This window comes from Oncorhynchus masou, unplaced genomic scaffold, assembly GCF_036934945.1.
Source record: "Oncorhynchus masou masou isolate Uvic2021 unplaced genomic scaffold, UVic_Omas_1.1 unplaced_scaffold_1453, whole genome shotgun sequence".
NCBI lineage: Eukaryota > Metazoa > Chordata > Actinopteri > Salmoniformes > Salmonidae > Oncorhynchus > Oncorhynchus masou.
The window spans coordinates 98,115-119,487 of NW_027004509.1; the positions used below are offsets into that span (position 1 = coordinate 98,115).

At 44.6% G+C, this 21,373-nt stretch overlaps 1 protein-coding gene and 1 pseudogene across 1 annotated transcript; both read right to left on the reverse strand.

The window, feature by feature from the left end:
* Positions 1–372: 372 nt before the first annotated feature.
* Positions 373–11,554, reverse strand: LOC135530897 (stAR-related lipid transfer protein 5-like). Its single transcript, XM_064959069.1, has 6 exons — positions 11,044–11,554; positions 10,803–10,852; positions 5,949–6,081; positions 5,071–5,188; positions 2,699–2,792; positions 373–2,120 (listed from the first exon to the last, which is right to left on the reverse strand). The coding sequence occupies exons 1-6, from the start codon at positions 11,131–11,133 to the stop codon at positions 1,970–1,972; spliced, it is 636 nt and encodes a 211-aa protein (XP_064815141.1). The 5' UTR covers positions 11,134–11,554; the 3' UTR covers positions 373–1,969.
* Positions 11,555–16,037: 4,483 nt separating this feature from the next.
* Positions 16,038–21,373, reverse strand: part of LOC135530892 (transmembrane channel-like protein 3) — a 30,535-nt pseudogene continuing 25,199 nt past the window's right edge.

Sequence of the window (21,373 nt, forward strand, 5' to 3'; positions counted from 1 at the left end):
GGATAGAGTTTAGGGGGGGGCATCTGCCAGCTGTGTATACACCCTCTAAAGGTTACTGGTTAAAGCTGGAATCCTCAACGGTAAAACAACCATGTCCATAACGCTTTCCAGTTACTGCAAACAACAAACACTGTTATTTCCATCTCTGACATCATTGCACTGCACGATAGGAGAACACAATATGTACTGAATTTCATAACCATGCTGCACGATAGTAGAACACAATATGTACTGCATTTCATAACCATGCTGCACGATAGTAGAACACAATATGTACTGCATTTCATAACCATGCTGCACGATAGTAGAACACAATATGTACTGCATTTCATAACCATGCTGCACGATAGTAGAACACAATATGTACTGCATTTCATAACCATGCTACGATAGTAGAACACAATATGTACTGCATTTCATAACCATGCTGCACGATAGTAGAGCACAATATGTACTGCATTTCATAACCATGCTGCACGACGCTCCTCAGCTCAGCAACAACAATAACAATGCTGGTGGGGCGGCCAGTGGCACAGTTTCCCCCTACTGCGGATTCCATCTTTAGGTATTGGTTAAAGGGCTGTGGAGACAGGTTAAACCAGAACATTTCAAGTACAGTACTACCGTATACAAAGGACAACAAAAAATGAGGTATGACTCGTCCCAATGGAATCCGATTCCATTCTGGGGTTCCTGTAAGGTCCATGCAACATGCATGGTACTGTAGGTAGGATGCAGCCGGTGTAACAGAATGGACTGTATTCAACAGCAACAGTACAACAGGGAAGGAGGACATATCATCCGTGTGTTTAGGACACTAAATACAAAATATAGATTTCAAATCTATTCTCATTCTTTTGTGGTGGGAAAAAGGGGGGGGGAAATGCATCACTAAAAAGGAAATGTACAGGAAATATTTGTTTTGGAAGTAGAGTTTGGCAAAATGGACCTCTAGATCTAGTCTTCAAGGTGCGGCCCAGAGTGCTTAAAGGTGGGGTCTGTAAGTAGGATTTCCGGTTCGAGGACTAAGAGGCAGGGTGTTTGCTAGTGGACCCACATGAAGAAGAAAAAACAAACCAAGAAGAACAGGAACTACATTATGTCCAATAATGTAACATGTGTTTTTTGGGGGTGGGTTCATGATTATTGTTTTTGGTACTCTATTGTAACAAGAAAGAGGGAAAAATAACTTACAAATTGCAACTTTAACATCAGGGCTAAGGTCAATTCCATTTCAATCGCTTCAACTCAAGAAAATTGCACATCAACCTCTATGAGAAATTCATATTCAATCTTTTTCCAGGGTTGAATGAATGAAATTAGAACAGACACTCAACCTTTTTGTAAGACTACACTAGTGGCCACCATTCCTGGTCCAAGAGAGCAACAGTACCAGGGGTGCAGGCTCTTTGCTCCAGCACTAACACACCATTATTACAGAAATGAACCAAGACCTCAATGACCTGAAACCAGCTGTGTTTAGTGCTGGGACAAACAAGCTGCACACTTCCTTCCCTCAGATCATCCAATATCATCTCCCTTTAAGCTCAGATACAGTTTGCTCCAAGGCCAGGTGACCACTCTTTTAAAGAGGCTGTACAGAAGTTGAGTTGCTAATTGTTTATCTACATTTTTGGCTTGAGTGTTGCCTGTATGGTTGATATAAAATATTCATTTACTCATGAAAAACACAATCCTTATTTTTAGTCTAGAAAGGTGTGCCCCATGCTCTCAAATAAGGATTTTTCAAATCAATTTACATCAATCTGTCCCTTTCAGTTAAAAAGCCCCGAGGTGAAAAGTTCCATATAGCCTCTTTAAAACTAAACCATTCACATAGCTAATCATTGTGTTTTTTGGTCCCGCTGAATGCTGGTCCCAGATCTGAGTATCACCTGGTGCCAGGAGTTGGTTATGCAGCACAAACAAATCTGGGACCAGGGCTAAGGGAAGGTATAGTAGGAGTGTATCAGTGGTCCTTAAGGGACTTGATGGCCTTGGCCAGGTTGCTGTAGAACTCCACCATGCTGGATGGGAAGAAAGAGTCGACCACGGAGCGAGGCAGGAAGCCCCCCAGGTCCGTCTGGAAGAAACTGAACAGCTGTGTTTTGTTTGGCTCCCTGGGGGGGGGAAGGGAAAAAGGAAAGAAGGTTGAATTTACACTATACTGTATGAACAATATTAGACAGTGCTTCTTCAGCTACATAGCTATCAAGACAGGTGGTCATGTGAGATAATGTTGTTGAGAGAGAATGCTCAAACCAAACCTGTTGCTGTGCACATTATAGATACCTCAATTAGTCTACCTGAGTGAACTGAAGTTTAGCTCTCTACTGCCCTCCTGTGACGGACCATTGTCTCTACAAAAATGTCCTTGGTTCTGACAGAACTCAACACAATGTTCAGAATGTTGCAGATGGGTTTGTAAACTAAAGCCTGTGTACTGTATGTAAAGTCTCTGTTTGAAAACCGGAACTCAATTTTTGCTCATTTATATTTTTGAATGAAATGTACTCTGAACATTGTACGGTTCTACGACCAATAAAATGTATTCAGAATAGCTTTAGAAGTTTAATAACTGTTTATTAACGGGAAAATATGGACATTTTTTCTATTTCCTAAAAGTTTGTTTTGGAGATGAGGTTATCAGACAATGACAATATTATGAAAGAGAAGTGTGTCTCAGCGTGTGACTCACCCAGAGATGGGGACACAGATGCAGCCACAGGGGTGGTTGAAGCCCCTCACATACCCTGACTGGGGAGGGCAGTTGGGGTGGTTCACGTGGGTGGCTAACAGACAGAACACAGGGGGAGAACATATGAGGATACAAATATGTGTAGATATAATTAAGTCTATTTTCATTCAATCAATCACATAAAGTTACTTAGTATACTGATAGTGAAGGTAAAATGCAAATCTCATCTTGGGCATAGCAAAGCGTTTTGCAACGGTATACATAACCAAGCCTTTCTTATTGGACAAGAACATATAGGCTAGGCCTAATACATCACAGTTTGAGCGTTTTCTTACTTTTCGTGCCTACTGAACACAACCCACAGTTTCACATGGATGATTAGGGATCCCCACCCAGCCAGCCTCTCTGAGGGTTAGGGCTGATGATTAGGCCTCAGTCTGGGGCAGTGGATAAGACAGTTGTCTGTTCCAGAGATCCCCACCCAGCCAGCCTCTCTGAGGGTTAGGGCTGATGATTAGGCCTCAGTCTGGGGCAGTGGATAAGACAGTTGTCTGTTCCAGAGATCCCCACCCAGCCAGCCTCTCTGAGGGTTAGGGCTGATGATTAGGCCTCAGTCTGGGGCAGTGGATAAGACAGTTGTCTGTTCCAGAGATCCCCACCCAGCCAGCCTCTCTGAGGGTTAGGGCTGATGATTAGGCCTCAGTCTGGGATAAGACAGTTGTCTGTTCCAGAGATAAGAGCCTCAGTCTGGGGCAGTGGATAAGGGTTAGCTTGTAGGCCTCAGTCTGGGGCAGTGGATAAGACAGTTGTCTGTTCCAGAGATCCCCAGCCAGCCAGCCTCTCTGAGGGTTAGGGCTGATGATTAGGCCTCAGTCTGGGGCAGTGGATAAGACAGTTGTCTGTTCCAGAGATCCCCACCCAGCCAGCCTCTCTGAGGGTTAGGGCTGATGATTAGGCCTCAGTCTGGGGCAGTGGATAAGACAGTTGTCTGTTCCAGAGATCCCCACCCAGCCAGCCTCTCTGAGGGTTAGCCTCAGTCTGGGGCAGTGGATAAGACAGTTGTCTGTTCCAGAGATCCCCACCCAGCCAGCCTCTCTGAGGGTTAGGGATGATGAGGCCTCAGTCTGGGGCAGTGGATAAGACAGTTGTCTGTTCCAGAGATCCCCACCCAGCCAGCCTCTCTGAGGGTTAGGGCTGATGATTAGGCCTCAGTCTGGGGCAGTGGATAAGACAGTTGTCTGTTCCAGAGATCCCCACCCAGCCAGCCTCTCTGAGGGTTAGGGCTGATGATTAGGCCTCAGTCTGGGGCAGTGGATAAGACAGTTGTCTGTTCCAGAGATCCCCAGCCAGCCAGCCTCTCTGAGGGTTAGGGCTGATGATTAGGCCTCAGTCTGGGGCAGTGGATAAGACATCCACAGAGATCCCCACCCAGCACTCTCAGGGTTAGGGCTGATGACAAGTGAAGATAGTTCCTCTTGTACTCTACTGATTTCAGCCTACTGCCGATGGCATCCCAGTCTGTGCATCCCAGTGCTTGATATGTGCATCATTGCATATGTTTTTGTTGTTGTTAGAATACCTATTTATTCCTTTATATTTCTTAATGTCTGTGCTGTTATGTTCTCTGTAAATGCCTCAACGTTGAATAAAAATAGCCTAACATTTACTAAAATAAATAACAATAAACAGGTCTGCGGTCTTCCAAGGAGAGTCCTAGGACAGATAAAGAACAAAAAGAGCTACACTCCAATAGAAACGTGAATTGAGTCAGAGAAATTTAGTTAAACAATACATTGATAGAGAAATGTTCCAAAATGTTATTTTTATCATAAAGCTCTAGATCTACCGTCCGCTCTAGATCTACCGTCCGCTCTAGAACTACCGTCCGCTCTAGAACTACTGTTCTACAGCTACATATCGCTCTAGAACTACTGTTCTACAGCTACCTATCGCGCTAGAACTAACGTCCGGTCTAAATCTACGGTTCTACTGCTACCGTTCGCTTTAAAACTAACGTTCGCTCTAGAACTACCGTTCTACTGCTACCGCTCGCTCTAGAACTACCGTTCTACTGCTACCGTTCGCTTTAGATCTACCGTTTGCTCTAGATCTTCCGTTTGCTCTAGAACTACCATTCTACTGCTACCGTTCGCTCTAGAACTACCGTTCGCTCTAGAACTACCGTTCGCTCTAGAACTACCGTTCGCTCAAGAACTACTGTTCTACTGCTACGGTTCGCTCGAGATCTACCGTTTGTTCTAGATCTATTGTTCACTAAAGATCTACTGTTTCTTGTTGTTAGAACTCCTATTTATCATAAAGCTAAGAGAGAGAGAGAAAAGACAGAAGGAAGAGATAGAGGCGTTACGCACCATTGGATGTAATGGTGCCGTCTTCGTATTGCTTCACTAGAATAACGTCGACAAAGTCTCTGGGAGCTATGATGCCCATGGCTGCTGATGGAGTGACTGTTCTGCAGACAGTGACGTTCTGTGTGAGTGGGGAGAGACGAGGCAGGTAAACACTGGGCCTCGCTCAGCAGGCGTTGTGGACTGTTCATATAGAAATATACAAAGTAGAATGAAAAACACCTTTGATAAGCAGAATAAGGCATCACGTTAGTTCTATCCATGACATTTCTATCTGCAACGTTCCACAAGATAAACGCTGGGCCTCGTTCAACAGGACACAACAAAAGTACCCCACTGATCTGCAGAATAAGGTATGGCATCAGTTCTATCCATAGTATTTATCTATGTTTTCCTACTGAGCATGTCCCTGCACTTGTGTTCGTCCCAAAGCAAATAAATATTAACATGACTAATGGAATAGAGAACAAAGGGTAGGAGTGCTGCATTGGTGTTGTGGGTGTGGCGATCGCAGGCAGGTGCCCTTTAGGAAACCTGTATCAAAACCATGAACAAACTGGATGACACACTTTGGTTGCTTGGATAACTTAATTAACCGTCACGTAACCAGGAAGTCCCATAGAGATCAGGTTAAACTCAATTCCATAAAATCCTAAGGCTTATCGGGGGAGTAGACAGAACTATACAGCAAGAATGGAGGACAGAGTATTTATTCAGCTGTGTTTGTGGGTGTGTGAGTGAGTGAGGAATGATAAAGAATCAAATGATCAGTGACAACTCTCTAAAGCAAACTCAGAACATAGATGATGATGGGGACAAAACAACAGAATTGTGACTGACTGTGACTACAGTCTGGTCCATTGGTTTGAAACTCAGCCTACCTCAGTGACTTGCTCAACCAGCTCAAACTTCTTGACATTGTTGTCCCATTTCACCCGCAGTCCATTTGGCACTGGCTTCAGACACTCCCATACCTTCTCTGGGCTTCCCTTCACCACCGACTCACCCTTATATCTGTCAGACACAACACATGTAGAGAGACAGAGCACCACTAGCCCGAACTCTTATACAGTGCATTCAGAATGTATTCAGACCTAAAATAGATTAAATAAAAAAATGGTCTCACCAATCTACACACAATACCCCATAATGACAAAGCAAAAACAGGTTTAGAATTTTTTGCAAGTGTATAAAATAAATGAAAATACCTTATTTACATAACTATTCAGACCCTTTGCTATGAGACTCGAAATTGAGCTCAGGTGCATCCTGTTTCCACTGATCATCCTTGAGATGTTTCTACAACTTGGAGTCCACCTGTGGTAAATTCAATTTTATTTATTTATTTAATTTTATTTCACCTTTTATTTAACCAGGTAGGCAAGTTGAGAACAAGTTCTCATTTACAATTGCGACCTGGCCAAGATAAAGCAAAGCAGTTTGACACATACAACAACACAGATTTACACATGGAGTAAAACATACATACAGTCAATAATACAGTAGAAAAATGATTGATTGGACATGACTTGGAAAGGCACACACCAGTACATATAATTTGACAGTTCATGTTTGAGCAAAAACCAAGCCATGAGGTGGAAGGAAGTGTCCGTAGAGCTCCGAGACAGGATTGTGTCGAGGCACAGATCCGGGGAAGGTTAACAAAACATTTCTGCAGCATTGAAGGTCCCCAAGAACACAGTGACCTCCATCATTCTTAAATGGATGAAGTTTGGAACCACCAAGACTCTTCCTAGATCTGGCCGCCTGGCCAAACTGAGCAATCGAGGGAGAAGGGCCTTGGTCAGGGAGGTGGCCAAAAACCCGATGGTCACTGACAGAGCTCCAGAGTTCCTCTGTGAAGATGGGATAACCTTCCAGAAGGACAACCATCTCTGCAGCACCACCAATCAGGCCTTTATGGTAGAGTGGCCAGACGGAAACCAGTCCTCAGAAAAAGGCACATGACAGCCCGCTTGGAGTTTGCCAAAAGGTACCTAAAGGACTCAGACCATGAGAAACAAGATTCTCTGGTCTGATGAAACCAAGATTTAACTCTTTGGACTGAATGCCAAGCTTTACATCTGGTAGAAACCAGGCAGAACGGTGAAGCATGGTGGTGGCAGCATCATGCAGTGGTGATGTTTTTCAGCAGCAGGGACTGGGAGACTAGTCAGGATTGAGAGTAAAATTAACGTAATAAAGTACAGAAAACCCCAAAGTACAGAGATCATTGCTCTGGGCGGTTCTGACTTATGGACAACTACAAATACCTAGGTGTCTGGTTAGACTGTAAACTCTCCTTCCAGACCCACATCAAACATCTCCAATCCAAAGTTAAATCTAGAATTGGCTTCCTATTTCGCAACAAAGCATCCTTCAATCATGCTGCCAAACATACCCTTGTAAAACTGACCATCCTACTAATCCTTGACTTTGGCGATGTCATTTACAAAATAGCCTCCAATACCCTACTCAACAAATTGGATGCAGTCTATCACAGTGCAATCCGTTTTGTCACCAAAGCCCCATATACTACCCACCATTGCGACCTGTACGCTCTCGTTGGCTGGCCCTCGCTTCATACTCGTCGCCAAACCCACTGGCTCCAGGTCATCTACAAGTCTTTGCTAGGTAAAGTCCTCCCTTATCTCAGCTCGCTGGTCACCATAGCATCTCCCACCTGTAGCACACGCTCCAGCAAGTACATCTCTCTCGTCACCCCCAAAACCAATTCTTTCTTTGGCCGGCTCTCCTTCAGTTCTCTGCTGCCAATGACTGGATCGATCTACAAAAATCTCTGAAACAGGACACACTTATCTCCCTCAATAGCTTTAAGCACCAACTGTCAGAGCAGCTCACAGATTACTGCACCTGTACATAGCCCACCTATAATTTTGCCCAAACAACTACCTCTTTCCCTACTGTATTTAATTAATTAATTTATTTTGCTCCTTTGCACCCCATTATTTTTATTTCTACTTTGCACATTCTTCCATTGCAAATCTACCATTCCAGTGTTTTACTTGCTATATTGTATTTACTTTGCCACCATGTCCTTTTTTTGCCTTTACCTCCCTTATCTCACCTCATTTGCTTACATCGTATATAGACTTGTTTATACTAAATTATTGACTGTATGTTTGTTTTACTCCATGTGTAACTCTGTGTCGTTGTATGTGTCGAACTGCTTTGCTTTATCTTGGCCAGGTCGCAATTGTAAATGAGAATTTGTTCTCAACTTGCCTACCTGGTTAAATAAAGGTGAAATAAAAAATAAATAAATACCCAAGACTTAAGGCTGTAATCGCTGGCAAAGGTGCTTCAACAAAGTACTGAGTAAAGGGTCTGAATACTTATGTAAATGTGATATCATTTGTTATATTTTGAATACATTTGCAAGAATTTAAAATCCTGTTTTTGCTTTGTCATTGTGGGGGATTGTGTGTTGACTGATGAGGAAAAAACTAAATTAAATACATTTTTGAATAAGGCTTATGTAACAAAGTAGAACAAGTGAAGGGGTCTGAATATTTTCTGAATGCACTGTACCTGTCAGACAACACATGTAGAGATAGACAGAACACTAACCCTAATACACGTCAAACATAACATGTAGAGATAGACAGAACACGAACCCTAATACACATCAAACATAACTTGTAGCCGATGTGAAATGGCTAGCTAGTTAGCGGTGGTGCGCGCTAGTGGCGTTTCAACAGGTGACGTCACTTGCTCTGAGACCTTTAAGTAGTGGTTCCCCTTGCTCAGCAAGGGCGGCGGCTTTGTGGAGCGATGGGTAATGATGCTTCGAGGGTGACTGTTGACGTGTGCAGAGCGTCCCTGGTTCGCGCCCAGGTCAGGTCAGGGCGAGGGGACGGGCGTAAAGTTTATACTGTTACATAGTGATAGACAGAACACGAACACTAATACACATCAAACATAACATGTAGAGATAGACAGAACACTAACCCTAATACACATCAAACATAACATGTAGAGATAGGTCTTCCTGGGGGACAGTTTCTGAGAGACCGATGAAGCCCAAAACTAAAAAGTGTTGTCACTGGAGATTTTCCATTAAGAATGCTTTTTAATCCAGGACGAGGCTTAATCTGGGTCTGGGAAGCCAGCCTGTTATTGGTGCTTTCTTAATTAACAGTCTAACGTGGCTTCATTTCCATGTTCTCTCCCTCATCTGCACTGAATTGAAAACAGCAACAGTGAAAACTAGATTCTTTCTCAGTTTTTTTCATATCAATGCAGCTGAAGGAAACTGGTCGAGGAGGGGAAGTAGCCCCCTTTAGACCGTTATGATAAGCAGCTGAAGGAAACTGGTCGAGGAGGGGAAGTAGCCCCCTTTAGACCGTTATGATAAACAGCTGAAGGAAACTGGTCGAGGAGGGGAGAGTAGCCCCTTTAGACCGTTATGATAAACAGCTGAAGGAAACTGGTCGAGGAGGGGAGAGTAGCCCCCTTTAGACCGTTATGATAAACAGCTGAAGGAAACTGGTCGAGGAGGGAGAGTAGCCCCTTTAGACCGTTATGATAAACAGCTGAAGGAAACTGGTCGAGGAGGGGAGAGTAGCCCCTTTAGACCGTTATGATAAACAGCTGAAGGAAACTGGTCGAGGAGGGGAGAGTAGCCCCTTTAGACCGTTATGATAAACAGCTGAAGGAAACTGGTCGAGGAGTTAAGATAAACGTTATGATAAACAGCTGAAGGAAACTGGTCGAGGAGGGGAGAGTAGCCCCTTTAGACCGTTATGATAAACAGCTGAAGGAAACTGGTCGAGGAGGGGAGAGTAGCCCTCTTTAGACCGTTATGATAAACAGCTGAAGGAAACTGGTCGAGGAGGGGAGAGTAGCCCTCTTTGATAACTGAAGAAACAGCCCTCTTTGGACCGTTATGATAAACAGCTGAAGGAAACTGGTCGAGGAGGGGAGAGTAGCCCTCTTTAGACCGTTATGATAAACAGCTGAAGGAAACTGGTCGAGGAGGGGAGAGTAGCCCTCTTTAGACCGTTATGATAAAACAGCTGAAGGAGAACTTTGGATAAACAGCGAAGGAAACTGGTCGAGGAGGGGAGAGTAGCCTTCTTTAGACCGTTATGATAAACAGCTGAAGGAAACTGGTCGAGGAGGGGAGAGTAGCCCTCTTTAGACCGTTATGATAAACAGCTGAAGGAAACTGGTCGAGGAGGGGAGAGTAGCCCTCTTTAGACCGTTATGATAAACAGCTGAAGGAAACTGGTCGAGGAGGGGAGAGTAGCCCTCTTTAGACCGTTATGATAAACAGCTGAAGGAAACTGGTCGAGGAGGGGAGAGTAGCCCTTTAGACCGTTATGATAAACAGCTAGTAGCCCCCTTTAGACCGTTATGATAAACAGCTGAAGGAAACTGGTCGAGGAGGGGAGAGTAGCCCTCTTTAGACCGTTATGATAAACAGCTGAAGGAAACTGGTCGAGGAGGAGAGTAGCCCTCTTTAGACCGTTATGATAAACAGCTGAAGATGACCTCAGTAAAAAATGTAATCCAACAGTTTCAGTAACTGATGCTGTCAGTTCAGTTGGAGATAGCTAGTTCCTGTCAAGGTTACCGCTGTTAAAACAGTAACGTTAAATACTCTCCGGAGATAAGATAGTGAAAAGGACATTTATCTTGTCTAACTTGCTTCTGTACAACATTTAGAAATCAATGATTTGGCCGAGATAAGGAGAACAGCTCATACTTACACGTTCCCAGGGAACTCAGTCGATGGCCGCCAGGACACGATGACGTCATTCTACAAATGGACCGACATCCATTTATCAGAAACAAAACATTGGTTGCTGTTGTCAACCCACTGACTGCATTTACCTAGCTACGTTATATACAATGACACAGCAAAATGGAGCTGTTAATAACACGGTGCACGGAAAGGCACGTCACCTGGAATTATAAAATATTAATATTGATACCTAGAACATTACGCACCGATTTCTTGCAGACTTTCCACCCAGACTCGTCCTTGGTGTAGCTCAAAAGACAGTCCCCAACTGCATTCGCTGTGTTCTGGTAATCCATGCTGGTTGAGTCCGCCTGGCAGATGTGATGATGGAGGACTTGCAACCTGTTCAATAGCTAGCCAGCTGTCAGGCTAACTGACTAGTTAGATAGCTAAACATTAGCCGTGATTCCAAATGGATGGATTTAGACTGACACACAAGATAACTAGCTGAAGTTATCGTAGAGTATGACGCGTAAAATATGAACTATGAATATGAGGCCGTTAGCCAATATAAGACAATTTACAATAGCTACCTAACGTTAGTTAGCTAGAGCAAATATTGAATGAAAGACTTGCATTATCGTTAGCCGCGAGGTTCCTGAAGTCAGTAAGACTCAGACTTGCTTAAAATAAAATATTGATTGTCATAAACATCTAACACGAACTTGTAGTAAAAAGTAAGCTTATTTAGCCAGCAGGCTAGCTAGCCGTGTTCCAATCAACTGATGAAAAAAAAAAATCATGTGATAAAAGTACGCTTTCTGATTCGTTGGAAAAGCTTGGAACAGTGTTCAATTGAATGCTGTGAATTGTAGTTTGAAAAGGACAGTTACATGTCCACCAGATCATGCCCCAGATAGAAGGGTGAAAACAATTGGTACTTTCAATGTTCTTACTGCAACGATAATCAATTATCGAAACATATACGTTAATATGTTTCTCCACCCACAGAGCAGACTCAGACCACTTTTAGTCAAGAAGTTATGACATGGCATTCCTTTTGTAAATTATAAACCCAGGGTCATTACAGCACTTTATACATATCCCAAGGTGTTATAAACTCAGCAAAAAAAGAAACGTCCTCTCACTGTCAACTGTGTTTATTTTCAGAAAACTTAACATGTGTAAATATTTGTATAAACATAACACGATTCAACAACTGAGTCATAAACTGAACAAGTTCCACAGACATGTGACTAACAGAAATGGAATAATGTGTCCCTGAACAAAGGAGGTGTCAAAATAAAAAGTAACAGTCAGTATCTGGTGTGGCCACCACCTGCATTAAGTACTGCAGTACATCTCCTCCTCATGGACTGCACCAGATTTGCCCGTTCTTGCTGTGAGATGTTACACCACTCTAACACCAAGGCACCTGCAAGTTCCTAGACATTTCTGGGGGGAATGGCCCTAGCCCTCACCCTCCGATCCAACAGGTCCCAGACGTGCTCAATGGGATTGAGATCCGGGCTCTTTGCACTGGCCATGGCAGAACACTGACATTCCTGTCTTGCAGGAAATCATGCACAGAACGAGCAGTATGGCTGGTGGCATTGTCATGCTGGAGGGTCATGTCAGGATGAACCTGCAGGAAGGGTACCACATGAGGGAGGAGGAAGTCTTCCCTGTAACACACAGCTTTGAGATTGCTTGCAATGGCAACAAGCTCAGTCTGATGATGCTGTGACACACTGTCCCAGACCATGATGGACCCTCCACCTCCAAATCGATCCCGCTCCAGAGTACAGGCCTCGGTGTAACGCCCATTCCTTTGACGATAAACACAAATCTGAACATCACCCCTGGTGAGACAGAACCGTGACTTGTCAGTGAAGAGCACTTTTTGCCAGTCCTGTCTGGTCCAGCAACGGTGGGTTTGTGCCCATAGGCAACATTGTTGCCGGTGATGTTTCGTGAGGACCTGCCTTACAACAGGCCTACAAGCCCTCAGTCCAGCCTCTCTCAGCCTATTGTGGACGGTCTGAGCACTGATTGAGGGATTGTGCGTTCCTAATGTAACTCGGGGCAGTTGTTGTTGCCATCCTGTTCCTGTCCCGCAGGTGTGATGTTCGGATGTACCGATCCTGTGCAGGTGTTGTTACATGTGGTCTGCCACTACGAGGATGATCTGCTGTCCACCCTGTCTCCCTGTAGCACTGTCTTATGTGTCTCACAGTACGGACATTGCAATTTATTGCTCTGGCCACATCTTCAGTCCTCATGCCTGCTTGCAGCATGCCTAAGGCACATTCACACAGATGAGCAGGGACCCTGGGCATCCTTCTTTTGGTGGTTTTCAGAGTCAGTCGAAAGGTCTCTTTAGTGTCCAAAGTTTTCATAACTGTGACCTTAATTGCCTACCGTCTGTAAGCTGTTAGTGTCTTAAGACCGTTCCACAGGTGTATGTTCATTAATTGTTTATGGTTCATTGAGCAAGCATGGTAAACAGTGTTTAAACCCTTTACAATTAAGATCTGTGAAGTTATTTTCGATTTTTACGAATTATCTTTGAAAGACAGGGTCCTGAAAAAGGGACTTTTCTTTTTTTGCAGAGTATATTATATATGTTACACATCATACTTTACTACGGTATCATAATTTTACTGAATTGAAGGCCATGTTTGAATGGTACAATGTAATGTAAACACACACACAATAGCCAATATAACACCTGTTTGTGATAACCCTAAAACAAACATCAAGGGCTGTACAAATAACCTTGAGTAGAACAAAACAATCTGATGCTTAGATACACTACTTTGGAACATTGACCATGATATTTATTTGATTGAGAGCAAGCACAGTATCCATGACAATGTGAGCATATAATATGTTATGCATATTATGCACATAGAGCTGTTTGTTAACACACACAATGTATAGCATTGGCCATGAATGGGCTTTTCACATTTTCTGTGGTTTACAATACAACTTTATGTAACCCATTACAAAACAATTAGCTCGACAGGTCATTATTGTGAAATATAATTTGCTTTCAATAACCAGTGGTGGAAAAAGTACCTAATTGTCGTACTTGAGTAAAAGTAAATATACCTTAAAAGAAAATGACTCAAGTAAAAGTGAAAGTCACCCAGTAAAATTCTACTTGAGTAAAAGCCTAAAAGTGTTTGGTTTTAAATATACTTAAGTATCAAAAGTAAATGTGAATCGCTAAAATATACTTAAGTGTAAAACGTACATTTCAAATTCCTTATATTAATTTAGGAAAGGGAAAGGGGGATACCTAGTCTGTCGTACAACTGAATGCATTCGACTGAAATGTGTCTTCCACATTTAACTCAACCCCTCTGAATCAGAGACGTGCGGGTGGCTGCCATAATCGACATCCACGTCTTCGGCACCCGGAGAACAATGGGTTAACTGGCTTGCACAGGGGCAGAAGAAACCCAGACGGCATGATGTTCTTGTTTTTTAAATTTACGGATAGCCAGGGGCACAATTCAACATAGAGACATAATTTACAAATTAAGTATTTGTGTTTAGTAGGTCTGCCAGATCAGAGGCAGTAGGGATGTCCAGGGATGTTCTCTTGATGTGTGTGAAATAGAAAGTTTTCCTGTCCTGCTAAGCATTCAAAATGTAACAAGTACTTTTGGTTGTCAGGGAAAATGTAAGGAGTAAAAAGCACATTATTTTCTTTAGGAATGTAATGCAGTACCTATCTTTCTGATTTGGTCCTGCCGTACATACCTACACGTAATCTACAGTCACAAGACGCAGGCCTCCTAATTGTCCCTAGAATAGAACTTCTAAGCAAACAGCTGGAGGTAGGGCTTTCTCCTATAGAGCTCGATTTTTATGGAATGGTCTGCCTACCCATGTGAGAGACGCAGACTCGGTCTCAACCTTTAAGTCTTTACTGAAGAGTCTCTCAGTGGGTCATATGATTGAGTGTAGTCTGGCCCAGGAGTGTGAAGGTGAACGGAAAGGTTCTGGAGCAACGAACCGCCCTTGCTGCCTCTGCCCGGCCGGTTCCCCTCTCTCCACTGGGATTCTCTGCCTCTAACCCTATTACGGGGGCTGAGTCACTGGCTTACTGGTGCTCTTTCATGCCTTCCCTAGGAGGGGTGAATCACTTGAGTGGGTTGAGTCACTGATGTGATCTTCCTGTCTGGGTTGGCACCCCCCCCCTTGGGTTGTGCCGTGGCGGAGATCTTTGTGGGCTATACTCGGCCTTGTCTCAGGATGGTAAGTTGGTGGTTGAAGATATCCCTCTAGTGGTGTGGGGGCTGTGCTTTGGCAAAGTGGGTGGGGTTATATCCTTCCTGTTTGGCCCTGTCCGGGGGTATCATCGGATGGGGCCACAGTGTCCCCCGACCCCTTCTGTCTCAGCCGCCAGTATTTATGCTGTAGTAGTTTATGTGTCGGGGGGCTAGGGTCAGTTTGTTATATCTGGAGTACTTCTCCTGTCTCCTGTCCGGTGTCTGTGTGAATTGAAGTGTGCTCTCTCTAATTCTCTCTTTCTCTCGGAGGACCTGAGCCCTAGGACCATGCCTCAGGACTACCTGGCATGATGAGTCCTTACTGTCCCCAGTCCACCTGGCCATGCTGCTGCTCCAGTTTCAACTGTTCTGCCTGCGGCTATGGAATCCTGACCTGTTCACCGGACATGCTACCTGTTCCAGACCTGCTGTTTTCAACTCTCTAGAGACAGCAGGAGTGGTAGAGATACTCTTAATGATCGGCTATGAAAAGCCAACTGACATTTACTCCTGAGGTGCTGACTTGCTGCACCCTCGACAACTACTGTGATTATTATTATTTGACCATGCTGGTCATTTATGAACATTTGAACATCTTGGCCGTGTTCTGTTATAATCTCCACCCGGCACAGCCAGAAGTGGACTGGCCACCCCTCATAGCCTGGTTCCTCTCTAGGTTTCTTCCTAGTTTTTGGCCTTTCTAGGGAGTTTTTCCTAGCCACCGTGCTTCTACACCTGCATTGCTTGCTGTTTGGGATTTTAGGCTGGGTTTCTGTACAGCACTTTGAGATATCAGCTGATGTACGAAGGGCTATATAAATACATTTGATATGAGTAAAAGTACATATACCCCAAGCAACTGCTTAAGTAGTACATTAAAGTATTTTTACTTAAGTACTTTACACTACTGTCAATAACTTACATGGATTAATAAAGGTTAAATAAACCTAGATATATTCACAATATAAATACACCAACTACACGTTGGAGCAGACCAGGTCTTTGGTCCCAGACACGTTGAGATCTATACTGGCTTTGGACTTCTTCTTAGCCAGTTTGCCTTGCCTTGCCTCAGACTTGAGATACTTCTCCTTGTTGTGAATGACCTGGATGTACTGGTCTGTGCTGCTGTTCTGCTGGTCGCTACTGGAGGCCAGAGAGGCCGAGTCCGACTCAGTCAGGGAAGGCTCCAGCTTGGACCTGGATGTCTTGGGCTTGACCTGGGGCTCCAGGCGTCTTCCGGGGCCCTGGGGGGGTGAGTGTACAAGTCTGCTGGGGGAGTGGGGGTGTCTGGCTGGGGACTGTGTGTGCCTGACTGGTGGTGGAATCTCCGCTCCTCTGATGCTGGTCTGGGAGAGGGAGTGCAAGCGCGTCTCCATATCCTCCCAGTGCCCTTTTTGGGCTTCACCGCCGTAGCGCCCCCTAGCAGTGTGGCTGTCTTTTGACGCCATAGACAGCTTGGTCTCCAGGCGCTCTCCGATGTAGAAGCGAGCTGGCTGTTGGAGGTCGGAGAGTGAGCGGGGCCGGTGAGTCTGCCCGAACAACCCCCTCCTAGACTCCCTCTTCCCCCCTGCCTCTTCCTCCTCCTCTTCATCACTCAGGTGTGACTGCGGCGGATTCGACCTGTGTGGGTGCCCATGCAGATGCGGAGCCCTTGGAGTATACCGCTTGGTATTCCGCGGAATCAGCTCTACGATTTCACCCCCCGGGTCCTCCGCTCGGAAGTGGCGAGGGACGCGTGTGGCTGATCTAAGCAACTTTTTCCTAGCTTCGTGCTCGTTGACGATGACGTAGCGCGTGGTGTAGGGGCGACGGCCCATGTAGCTCTGGGCGGTCACTATCCCAGCTGACTCTGCGGAGTGCATGGGCCTGATGGTCTTCCTGTAGAGTGGGTCGGAGTGGATATTCTCTGAGGAGTAGCGTGTCGGGGGGTTGTACGCCACATGATGGTAGGACTTGGACCTGCAGGTACCGCTAGGGCCCCCCAGGTAGGAAGGGTGTCTGGTGACAGAGGGAAATACGGATGATAAATGTTACTACTGTATGTGGTCGTAATGAGAGACCACTTGGACTTGAATCATTACAGAATACTACTGATACTGTGTATAGTTGATTCCTTTGGTAGTGACAGTAGTCCAGGACATAGTATGCCCAAACTGGCTTCAGAAGAACTTAAATACCCCACTGCTTATTAGCTACTGTTGAAGAAAACTACACTTTTCCTTTCCTTTGACCCCTGACTTGAGTGAAAGCAATGAGATGAAATCCCATTCAATTTCTTAGGGGTGAATCCTGACTTCCAGTGTAATTTTCACTTCGTCATGCATTGATGTTAATGGGAGACTAAGTTCAAACTTTGGGCTAGGTGCTGGAGTCCCCCTTCAGAGGTTTATTTAGGACTAACAACATGGACACTAACCCTTAATACTCCTGTAGACACACCTGTAGAGGACTGTATAAAAGCCTGTGACTGACCAGACAGAATAACACATAATATGTGTGTGTGTGTGTGAGACACACCTGTTAGGGATTATCTCCGGCCTTTGCTTGTGAAGTATGGACACTGTTGGACTTCTAGGCGCCCCAGCAGCAAATGTCGCCCTAGCGGTCTCGACTCTCGATGCCGACTGGGTGATGGTGCGGATGCCGTTGCCACGACGATCGGGCGACTGGAAGTTTGTGACACTGCCGTTGGGTCGTGGCGACGGCGTGCGAATGGACGACTCGCGGCTGGTGATGTCACCATCCTGCTGGTCAGGCTTCCTGTCCCCCGGGGACCTCTGGGGCCTGTAGCCTCGCTATGGGTGGGGGTCAGAGGTCAGGGGTTACAGGTAAGAGATTATAGTTTAGGTGTTCAAAAGTTAAACATTTTAATTGGTAAAGGTTAATAGTCAAATGAGGTGAAGGGTTAAAGGTCAGATGTAAGATGTTAGGGGATATGTAGACATAGACTACATAGAACCAACCAACCAGAAAGTAGAATGATGAGGTTTACCTGAAGCCAGCTGTAATACCTTCTTCTTGTCTTCTGTTCTCTCCTGACAAATACATTTCTGTTCAGCATACAGTCATGAGACTAAGTGGGCATCCCAAATGGCACCATATCGCCTAAATAGTCCGCTACTTTTAACCAGAGCCAATAGTAGTACACTGTCTAGGTAATATTTGGGATGCACTCATATGTATTTTTGTTTAATGTATAATAGTGACTGCCTTCGAGAACTATAACTATACCGTCTATAACTCACAGTCTGAAGCTGCATCCTCAGCTGGTTGTTGGTGAATTTAAGGGATCTGGCAATGGCCTGAAGGTAGTAGATCAACATGCTGAAGGACACAGAGAGAGTTACCCCAAGAGGACTGACACAATGACTGATCAACATGCTGAAAGACAGAGAGAGTGACCCCAAGAGCACTGACACATTAACAATGCATAGAGCAAGTCAGGCTACATTGTGTGTGTGTGTGTGTGTGTGTGTGTGTGTGTGTGTGTGTGTGTGTGTGTGTGTGTGTGTGTGTGTGTGTGTGTGTGTGTGTGTGTGTATGTGAGTAAGTCTGTGTGTGTGTGAGTAAGTCTGTGTGTGTGAGTCTGTGTGTGAGTCTGTGTGTGTGTGAGTCTGTGTGTGAGAGAGTCTGCATTCCTGTGTGTTTGTGTGTGTGTGTGTGTGTGTGTGAGTCTGTCTGTGTGTGTGAGTGCACTCACAACAGCAGCAGCAGAGCGGGCAACGCTACAACAGGGCTGGTGACGTAACTCATCACTTTACTGAACCACAGCGGGAAGTCATTGGCTATCGTCTCTGAGATGATGTCATAAATCTTCTCCTGACCGCTGCAGGGGAACGAACGCGCACGCACACACACACACACACAGCAGAATTAAAGCTATACATGCTTTTCTTCTTGGCCTTATTGTGCTTTTAGCAGATTATGATGTGTGATGATAATAAAAATAATCATGGATTAATGTTTTATAGCGATTTTCAAGGTTCTCAATAGGAGTTTGATCATCCACAAACACACACACACTTGGGTTGCAAACATGCACACACACACACACACACACACACACAATACTGCAACACTATTGAAAGTGTGGCTGACCTTAAATGACCTTAAATTACAAGGGCTATCTTTAAAATGGGCACCACATTTAAAGAGCTTCACGGGAATAATCGCTTACCTAAATGGCCCACAGTGTTGGGAAGGTCTGTATCTCACTATGGCGAAGATGGTGGGCAGCATACACAGAAAAAGCATGAACAACAGCATAGCCAGGTAGAAATTATTTGATCTGGAAACAAATGAGAGAAAGAAAATGATACTTTTATTTCTATATTGTTCATTTATCTGTGTTATTTCAAGTTTTTCTGCCTTTGTAATCCTGATCAACTATGTTAACAAAGACAGATAATCAAAAACCATAATCCATGTTTGTAACGGTTGTCTTCTGGAGAAAGAGAGGAGGACCAATGCGCAGCGTGGTAAGTGTCCATTATTTTAATAAAACAACTGAACACTGAACAAAACAACAAAAACGACAAATGAACAGTCCTGTAAAGTGACGAAAAACACTAAAATAATCACCCACAACCAAAATGGGGAAAACAGGTTACCTAAGTATGATTCTCAATCAGAGACAACGATCGACAGCTGCCTCTGATTGAGAACACAGAAATACAACAAAGAAAAAAGAACAAAGACTACAGAACTCACGCCCCGACCAAACTAACACAAAGACATAATAAAAGAACTAAGGTCAGAACGTGACAATGTTTGGTTAGAGACAATAGGGATGTTGGAATATATTTTTAATATACTATCATATTATTGTTTGGTTATACATTTTGACATTTACATTTTAGTAATTTAGCAGACGCTCTTATCCAGAGCGACTTACAGATAGTGCATTAATTTTTAAATAGCTAGGGGTGGCAGGGTAGCCTAGTGGTTAGAACATTGGACTAGTAACCAAAAGGTTACAAGTTCAAATCCCCAAGCTGACAAGGTACAAATCTGTCATTCTGGCCCTGAACAGGCATTTAACCCACTGTTCCTAGGCAGTCATTGAAAATAAGAATTTGCTCTTAACTGACTTGGGTAGCAAAATAAAGGTAAAAAAAAGGTGGGACAACCAAATATCACAGTCATCAAAATACTTTTTTCCTCAATAACGTAGCTATCAGTAGAAGCCGAGCTAGAAGGGCGGGGGTCAAACATACGGAAGAGGACGGGTTTCAGGCGTTTTTGGAAGATGGGCAGGGACTGTCCTAGCTTCAGGTAGAAGGTTCTACCATTGGGGTGAGAGGAGAGAGAAGAGCTTGGACTGGGCTGTGCGGGAGCTGTTCTCCAGTAGAGGTGGAGGGGCCAAGAGACCTGAGGTGGCAGAACGTAGTGCTCAGGTTGGGGTGTAGGGTTTGAGCATAGCCTGAAGGTATGGAGGGGTAGCTCCTCTTGCTGCTCTGTAGGTAAGCACCATGGTCTTGCAGTGGACGTGAGCTTCAACTGGAAGCCAGTGGAGTGTGCAGAGGAGCGTGGTGAAATGAGAGAACTTGGTAAGGTTGAAAACCAGGCGGGCTGCTGCATTCTGAATAAGTTGCAGAGGTTTGATGGCCCAAGCAGGGGAGCCCAGTCAACAGCGAGTTGCAGTAGTCCAGACGGGAGAGAACAAGTGCCTGGATTAGGACCTGCGGCGCTTCTTGTGTGAGGTATGGTCTTACTCTACTGATGTTGTAGTGCATGAACCTGCAGGAGCGACAGAGAACGGCAGGGTGTTGTCCAGGTTCACGCCAAGGTTTTTTGCACTCTGGGAGGGCGACACTGTGGAGTTGTCAACTGTGATGGAGAGGTCTTGGTGGAAGATATTGATCATATGTGACCCGTTTCAGGAAACTAGGCTCATGTCACAAGTCACGCCTTCACAGGAGAGACATTCTTTTAAAGAAGATTTTGGCAGAAATGCCTTCTGGAACCTGTAAACTTTCATGTGTCACACCCTGACCATAGTTTGCTTTGTATGTTTCTATGTTTTGTTTGGTCAGGGTGTGATCTGAGTGGGCATTCTATGTTACATGTCTAGTTTGTCTATTTCTCTGTTTGTCCTGATATGGTTCTCAATCAGAGGAAGGTGTTAGTCATTGTCTCTGATTGGGAACCATATTTAGGTAGCCTGTTTGGTGTTGGGTTTTGTGGGTGATTGTTCCTGTCTCTGTGTTTGCACCAGATAGGGCTGTTTTGGGTTTTCAAGTTTCTTGTTTTTGTTAGTTTGTTCATGTGAAGTGCTTTATTAAACATGAATCAAAATAACCACGCTGCG

Excerpts from the sequence above, each read along its gene's own strand:
- LOC135530897 (XM_064959069.1), bottom strand. The coding sequence starts at position 11,133 with ATGGATTACCAGAACACAGCGAATGCAGTTGGGGACTGTCTTTTGAGC. Across the intron at positions 10,853-11,043 it reads GGAAAGTCTGCAAGAAATCG|AATGACGTCATCGTGTCCTG; the intron begins GTGCGTAATGTT and ends GTCCATTTGTAG. Across the intron at positions 2,121-2,698 it reads ATCTGTGTCCCCATCTCTGG|GGAGCCAAACAAAACACAGC; the intron begins GTGAGTCACACG and ends TCCCCCCCCCAG.